This window comes from Triticum dicoccoides, chromosome 7B (assembly GCF_002162155.2).
Source record: "Triticum dicoccoides isolate Atlit2015 ecotype Zavitan chromosome 7B, WEW_v2.0, whole genome shotgun sequence".
Lineage (NCBI taxonomy): Eukaryota > Viridiplantae > Streptophyta > Magnoliopsida > Poales > Poaceae > Triticum > Triticum dicoccoides.
In genome coordinates this window covers 745,225,504-745,234,257 of record NC_041393.1, presented here as the reverse complement: position 1 = coordinate 745,234,257, position 8,754 = coordinate 745,225,504, and the positions used below count along the sequence as shown (strand labels likewise).

General features: G+C 40.3%; 1 protein-coding gene across 1 annotated transcript in view; it reads right to left on the bottom strand.

Annotated features, from left to right (window-relative positions):
- Positions 1 to 8,580: 8,580 nt before the first annotated feature.
- The window catches only part of LOC119339649 (BTB/POZ and MATH domain-containing protein 2-like), a 1,211-nt gene continuing 1,037 nt past the window's right edge, over positions 8,581 to 8,754 (bottom strand). The window contains exon 2 of the mRNA XM_037611622.1: positions 8,581 to 8,754. This exon is cut by the window's right edge and continues 1 nt beyond it. Coding sequence (XP_037467519.1) covers positions 8,581 to 8,754 — 174 coding nt within the window.

The window sequence follows — 8,754 nt, the reverse complement described above, 5'->3', positions numbered from 1 at the left end:
GAGCGTTACTTTCAGGCAGGTATCCTCGGGCCTGCATCCTTCATACAATGGAGTAACCGCGTCTATATCCAGTTGATCCAGCTTGGCTTTCTCTCGGGAGGCAGCTCTTGTGTTATCCGTCTGCTTGAGAAGCAGCTCTTGAATATGAGGGTCCTGCACCCAGCCCATCGATGGTCCATCGTCGTCTACTCCGGCATCTTCATCTTCATTATCATGCCCTTCCTCTGCTCCGGCATCTTCCTCATCATCATGTCCGGCATCTTCTACATGATGACTGTGTACTGCATCTACTTCGTGATCATGTCTTGGAGATTCTTCGTCTTCTTGCCCGCCCTCGCCGCGGTTGTTGTCTTGCTGCCCTTTCTCATTTCTTGCCCGGCCCCCATGGACGACTTCATAATCATCTACATCACCTTGGCACCAATAGCCATCCATGAAACCATGCAAGAGCAGGTAGTCCCACACCTGTACGGAATCCGAGTCCATAAGGCTCCTCGGCTTGCATCTTTGACACGGACATCTTATCTCTGTCTCGTTCTTTTGAAGCATCTTGGCCTTTACGGAGCTCAAAAACCAATTCACGATGCCTTCGAGGTATAGCAAAACGATATTTTAGAACCAAAAAAACATTTGGCATGACTTTGCCTAAAAATAGGACCAAAAAGAATGCATAGTGCCAAATTCTCGCCGAAACGGAAATGAATCAACATTCCGGAAGAATATTGGCAACTATCGCATTTCAAATACCGGTACCTGCAAACACAAACATGTATGCAACACCACAAACATATGCAACACCACAAACATACGTAGATCTAGCTAGGCCATAAAAAGTGCATGTGCACGTTGTTGGAGGGAGAAAAAAGTAGATCTACAACATAAAGAAAGCTTTCCCCTTACTTACCTATCAAAAAAAGGTAATTTAACCACTTAATTTGGGTGAATCTATGGTGCAAATGAGGTGAGGAGGAGGAGGCAGCCGAGACAAGCTTGGAGGAGGAGGTGGAGAGAATGAAGTGGGGATAGTGAGTGTGGTAGGTGGCTGTCCAAAATATCTAGCTGGTCTCAGGTTACTAATGGCGCACCACCTATAAATGCGCCATTAGTAACCCTTGTTAGTAATGGCACACCTGTTACGTGGTGTGCCATTACTAGTTTTGCAAAAAAAATGTTAGTAGTGGCACGCCATGGATGTGGTGCGCCATTACTAGTTTGAATTAGTAATGGCGCACTGTACTCTGGTGCGCCATTACTAGTTTTAAAAAAAAGTAAAAAAAATTGTCAGTAGTGGCACACGGGGTGTGTGGTGCGCCATTACTAGTTTTGGAAAAATAAAAAAAGAATTTGTTAGTAGTGGCGGACCATGGGTGTGGTGCGTCATTAGTGTGATGGACACTAATGGCGTACCAACACATGGTGCGCCACTGCTATATAGCAGTGGCGCATCACATATGTGGTGCACCATTAATGTCCATATTATCTATAGCCCTTTTCCAAGAAGTGATTAGAGGAAGGAAATGGTCCCATATAATCAAAGCCCCAAACATCAAATGGTTCAATAACAAGAGAATAATTCATAGGCCTTTCATGACGTCTACTAATATTACCAATTCTTTGAGATTCATCACAATAGAAAACAAACTTACGGGCAACTTTGAAGAGAGTATGCCAATAAAAATCAGATTGCAATACCTTATGTGCAGTTCTATCTCCAGCGTGGTGTCCTCCATATGCCTCGGATGACACTTGCGTAGGATCTGTTCCTGTTCATGCTCAGGTACACAAGGTCTAATACCACCATCTACTCCTTCTTTATAAAGGTGTGGGTCTCCCAGAAGTAATGTCTTAAATAATAGAAAAACTTTTTGTTTTGCTGGTATGTGAAACTAGGTGGTATAAATTTAGCAACAATGTAATTAGCATAAGCAACATACCATGGAGCAGTACGAGAAGCATTTATGACAGCTAATTGTTCAACAGGGAAGCTATCATCAATAGGTAGTGGGTCATCAAGAACATTCTCTAACCTAGACAAGTTGTCTGCAACGGGGTACTCAGTTCCCTTTCTATCAATAATATGCGAATCAAATTCTCGTAGAAAAAGGACCCATCTAATAAGTCTAGGTTTAGCATCTTTCTTTTCCATAAGATATTTAATAGCAGCATGATCAGTGTGAATAGTTACTTTAGAATCAACAATATAAGGTCGGAACTATCACAAGCAAATACAACTGCTAAAAATTCTTTTTTAGTAGTAGCATAACTTCTCTGAGCATTGTCTAGAGTTTTACTAGCATATTGAATAACATTTAGTTTCTTATCAGCTCTTTGTCCTAGAACAGCACCTACAACATAATCACTAGCATCACACATAATTTTAAAGGGTAAATTCCAATCAGGTGGCTGAACAATAGGTGCAGAAATCAAAGCTTTCTAAAGTATTTCAAATGCTTCTACACAATCATCATCGAAGGCAAAAGGAATATCTTTTTGTAATAGATTAGCTAGAGGCCTAGAAATTTTTTGAGAAGTCCTTAATTAACCTCCTATAAAAACCGACATGACCAAGGAAACTTCTTATACCTTTGATGTCCTTGGGACACGGCATATTTTCAATTGCATCAACTTTAGCTTTATCAACTTCAATACTTCTTTCAGAAATTTTATGCCCCAAGACAATGCCTTCATTAACCATAAAGTGGCACTTCTCCCAATTCAAGACAAGACTAGTGTCTTCGCATCTCTGCAAAACTTGATCAAGGTTGCTCAAGCAATCATCAAAAGAAGATCCATAAACAGAGAAATCATCCATGAAAACCTCACAAATCTTTTCACAAAAGTCAGAGAATATAGCCATCATGCATCTTTGGAACATAGCACGTGCATTACATAAACCAAAAGGCATACGTCTATAAGCAAAAGTACCGAAAGGGCAAGTAAAAGTAGTCTTTTCTTGATCCTCTGCTGACACAGGTATTTGAGAGAAACCAGAGTAACCATCTAGAAAGCAAAAATGTGTATGTTTGGATAATCTTTCTGGCAATTGATCAATAAAAGGTAAAGGGTAATGATCCTTTTTAGTAGATTTATTTAATTTGTGGAAATCAATTACCATCCTATAACCTATAGCAATTCTTTGTGGGATCAACTCATCTTTATCATTAGGAACGACAGTAATACCTGCCTTCGTAGGGACACAATGGACAGGACTTACCCACTGACTAGCAGCAACGGGATAAATTATACCTGCCTCTAGGAGCTTTAGTATTTCCTTTCTTACCACTTCCTTGATCTTAGGATTTAACCATCGTTGGTGATCAATAACTGGTTTGGCATCTTTCTCCAATTTTATTTTGTGTTGACATAGAATGGGACTAATGCCTTTAAGATCATCAAGAATATATCCAATTGCGTGCTTCTTCAGAGTTTTCAATAATCTCTCCTCTTCCTGCTCTGAAAGGTTAGCACTAATAATAACAGGATATATCTTCTTTTCATCAAGATAAGCATATTTAAGAGTATCAAGTAATGGTTTAAGCTCAAACACGGGATCACCCTTGGGTGGTGGAGGATCCCCTAAAATTTCAACACGCAAGTAGTGTTTCAAAATAGGTCCCTGTTTAAAGAATACTTCATCTATCTCCCTTCATTCATTCATAAACATATCATTTTCATGGTCTAGCAAATATTGTTCTAAAGGATCATTAGGAGGCATGACAATAGAAGCAAGACCAATAATTTCATCCTTACTAGGCAATTCTTTATCAGGGGGTCGTCTACAAAATTTAGCAAAATTAAACTCATGAGACATATCACCCAAACCAATAGTAACAATATCCTTTTCGCAATCAATCTTAGCATTAACAGTATTCAAGAAGGGTCTACCATATATAATGGGACAAAACTCATCTTGTGGTGAACCAAGAACAAGAAAATTACCAGGATATTTAACTTTCCCACACAAGACTTCAACATATCTAACAATCCCAACTGGTGAAATAGTATCTCTATTGGCAAGCTTAATTGCAACATCTATTTCTTCTATCTCAGTAGGTGCAATATTGCTACGTCTTGAGCTTGCGTTGGTTTTCCTTGAAGAGGAAAGGGTGATGCAACACAGTAGCGTGAGTATTTCCCTCAGTTTTTGAGAACCAAGGTATCAATCCAGTAGGAGGCTCCTCACAAGTCCCATGAACCTACACAAACAAACAAAGAACTCACAACCAATGCGATAAAGGGGTTGTCAATCCCTTCACGGCCATTTGCGAAAGTGAGATCTGATAGAGATAATATGATAAGATAAATATATTTTTGGTATTTTATAATATGGATGCAGAAAATAAAGATGCAAATAAAAGTAGATTGGAAACTTATATGATAAAAGATAGACCCGTGGGCCATAGGTTTCACTAGAGGCTTCTCTCAAGATAGCATAAGTATTACGGTGGGTGAACAAATTACTATCGAAAATTGATAGAAAAGCGAATAATTATGAGACTATCTAGGCATTATCATGTATATAGGCATCATGTCCATAACAAGTAGACCGACTCCTGCATGCATCTACTACTATTACTCCACACATCGACCGCTATCCAGCATGCATCTAGAGTATTATGTTCATAAGAACAGAGTAACGCATTAAGAAAGATGACATGATGTAGAAGGATAAACTCAAGCAATATGATATAAACCCCATCTTGTTGTCCTCGATGGCAACAATACAATACGTGTCTTGCAACTCTTTCTGTCACTAGGTAAGAACACCGCAAGATTGAACCCAAAGCTAAGCACTTCTCCCATGGCAATAAAGATCAATCTAGTAGGCCAAACCAAATCGATAGTTCGAAGAGACTTGCAAAGATAACTCAATCATACATAAAAGAATTCAGAGAAGATTCAAACAATATTCATAGATAAACTTGATTATAAACCCACAATTCATCGGATCTCGACAAACACACCGCAAAAAGAGATTACATCGAATAGATCTCCACAAGAGAGGGGGAGAACATTGTATTGAGATCCAAAAAGAGAGAAGAAGCCATCTAGCTAATAACTATGGACCCGAAGGTCTGTGGTAAACTACTCACAACTCATTGGAGGGGCTATGGTGTTGATGTAGAAGCCCTCCGTGGTGGATTCCCCCTCCGGCAGAACGCCGACGACGATTCCAAGATGGGATCTCGCGGATACAGAAGGTTACGGTGGTGGAAATATTTCTTTGGTGGATCCTTGGATATTTTCGAGGTATGTAGGCTTATATAGGAGGAAGAAGTACGTCGGTGGCCGCCCAAGGGGCCCATGAGACAGGGGGCGCGCCCTGTAGGGGTGGCCGCGCCCTCCTATCTCGTGGAGGCCTCGGCTGCTTCTTGACTTGCACTCCAAGTCCTCTGGATAACATTCGTTCCAAAAATCACGCTCCCGAAGGTTTCATTCCGTTTGGACTCCGTTTGATATTCCTTTTCTTCGAAATACTGAAGTAGGCAAAAAACAACAATACGGGCTGGGCGTCTGGTTAGTAGGTTAGTCCCAAAAATGATATAAATGTGTAAAATAAAGCCCATAGACATCCAAGACAGGTAATATAATAGCATGGAACAATCAAAAATTATAGATACGTTGGCGACGTATCAAATATCATGCATAATTTCTTTATATAAGGAATGAGGTATTACACTAGCACTAGCATCCATATCACATAAGCCATGGTAACAATGATATCCTATTTTAATAGAAATAACAGGCATGCCTACAATAGGTCTATGTTTATTTTTAGCATCAGGTCTAGCAATTCTAGCAGCTTCATCATAGAAGTAAATAACGTGCCCATCAATATTATCAGCCAAGAGATCTTTAACCATAGCAATACTATGTTCAACTTTAATTTGCTCAGGTGGTGTAGGTGTTTTAGTATTACTCTTATGAACCACAGTTGAAGCTTTAGCATGATCCTTTATCCTAACAAAGAAAGGGGGTTTCTCAGTATAAGTGGTAGGAACAATAGGATCATTATAGGTGATAGACTTTTCTTCAACTTTAATAGGTGCAACTACTTTTACTTCAGTGGGAGGATTATATTTAAACCACTTCTCCTTAGGGAGGTCAACATGAGTAGCAAATGATTCACAGAAAGAAGCTACCATCTCAGAGTCAAGTCCATATTTAGTGCTAAATTCACGAAAAGCATTGGTATCCATAAAAGATTTAACACAATCAAACTTAGGTGTCATACCTGACTACTTACCTTCGTCGAGATCCCAATCTTCAGATTTGCGTTTAATTCTTTCCAATAAATCCCATCTGAATTCAATAGTCTTCATCATAAAAGAGCCAGTACAAGAAGTATCGAGGATGGAGCGATTGTTGAGAGAAAGTCAAGCATAAATTTTTTGAATAATCATTTCTCTTGAGAGCTCATGATTGGGGCATGAATATAACATTGATTTGAGCCTCCCCCAAGCTTGAGCGGTGCTTTCTCCTTCGCGAGGCCAAAAATTATATATATAATTATGATCACGATGAACAAGATGCATAGGATAAAATTTCTGATGAAATTCCAATTTCAATCGGTTGTAGTTCCATGATCCCATATCATCACATAGCCTAAACCATGTCAATGCCTCTCCCTTTAAAGATAAAGGGAAGACCTTCTTCTCGATAACATCATCGGGCATTCCTGCAAGCTTAAATAATCCACAAACTTCATCCACATAGATTAGGTGTAAATCGGGATGCAATGTTCCATCTCCTGTAAAGGGATTAGCTAGCAGTTTCTCTACATACCCAGAGGAATTTCAAAGTAAACATTTTCAGTAGGTTCAGTAGGTTGAGGAGCAACTCTTTGCTCTACTGGTCGGGGTGAACATACCCCGAACAAGCCCCTCAAAGGATTAGTTTCCATAGTAACAAGTGACAGTAAATTTCAGCATATTATATAAATTTTTCCTTACCAAGTTCCACTTACCAAAGGCACTTCACTCCCCGGCAACGGTGGCAGAAAAGAGTCTTGATGACCCACAAGTGTAGGGGATCTATCGTAGTCCTTTCGATAAGTAAGAGTGTCGAACCCAACGAGGAGCAGAAGGAAATGACAAGCGGTTTTCAGTAAGGTATTCTCTGCAAGCACTGAAATTATCGGTAACAGATAGTTTTGTGATAAGGTAATTTGTAACGGGTCTCAAGTAACAAAAGTAAATAAGGTGCAGCAAGATGGCCCAATCCTTTTGGTAGAAAAGGAAAAGTCTGGACAAGTTCTTATATAGAGAAAAGCGCTCCCGAGCACATGTGGGAATTATCGTCAAGCTAGTTTTCATCACGCTCATATGAGTCGCGTTCGATACTTTGATAATTTGATATGTGGGTGGACCGGTGCTTGGGTACTGTCCTTTCTTGGACAAGTATCCCACTTATGATTAACCCCTATTGCAAGCATCCGCAACTACAAAAGAAGTATTAAGGTAAACCTAACCATAGCATAAAGCATATGGATCCAAATCAGCCCCTTAAGAAGGAACGCATAAACTAGGGTTTAAGCTTCTGTCACTCTAGCAATCCATCATCTACTTATTACTTCCCAATGCCTTCCTCTAGGCCCAAACAATGGTGAAGTGTCATGTAGTCGACGTTCACATGACACCACTAGAGAAGAGACAACATACGTTCGCATGACAACATACGTTCGCATGACTACTTATAACATGGTTGGGTCACACGCTCATTGCTTAGTGTGCGTACGGTTTTTAGCCCGCGTGGATATTACGCCTCGACCATATGCACTTACATCATTTTTAATGGCTGCAAGTGCTCAACGAGGATCAACATTGCCCTTTTTCCTTTCCTTTTCCATTTCATCCGCCGGCATAGCGTTGGTCTCCTATGGCTTTACTACGTATCGGTGTGATCATGTGTGCGTTGATGTTGGTTGTGTGCATCCTATCTATGTAGAGGTCGGGTGTTTATTAATTTTGTTTTGTATCTCGTTGATGCTTCATTATGAGTTAATAAAATCGCCCTGTTTCGAGAGCAAAAATGAATGAGCATGCTAAGTAGAGGGCATAACCAAACTAGTAGAGATACAAAATGAACTTTTTTTTTTGAGCATCAAAATGAACTAACAAGTAACAAACACGTCAGAGGGGAAAACAAAATGACCACAACTTTTCGTCTCCTATTTTTTTTCTCATAAAAGGGATTTCTCCAATTTAATTAAGGAAACCACTAGGACTTCATTCAAGGTTCAAAAGGCTAGCATGTAAACAAAAAACATCCTCGAGAATACAAAGATCCACACGGAGGCAGTACACCTTTATAAAAACAATTCACCCATAAGCACAACAAGGGGGAAACAATACTGAAGATGGCAATTCGTCGCAAGCTAGAAAACGTCATCGATCATTGATCCAGTGTCAGAAATGGTACCAACCCCATCGCCTGCAGCATCCATGAGTCTTCTCGAACAAAGTCGTACTTAACTTTCATTCCCTTTTTCTTCTGCGACGACAAATACAGTAAGCAAGGGAAGTGGGAAATTCACAGGAACATAAGAGCTGTCGACCAATATGATGATGAAAGTCCTACTTAGCCGGCAGGCGGCAGCACACCAAGTATCATGTCCTTCATGAGAGTGGGGCAGCTCCTGCACAAATGATCAAAGCCGTCCGTGGCTAGCACCGCTCTCAGGTTGTCTGGACACCGGAGGAACTCGCTGCATGCCTTCTTCAGCCCTTCACAGCCGTGCTGCTCGGCGAGCGC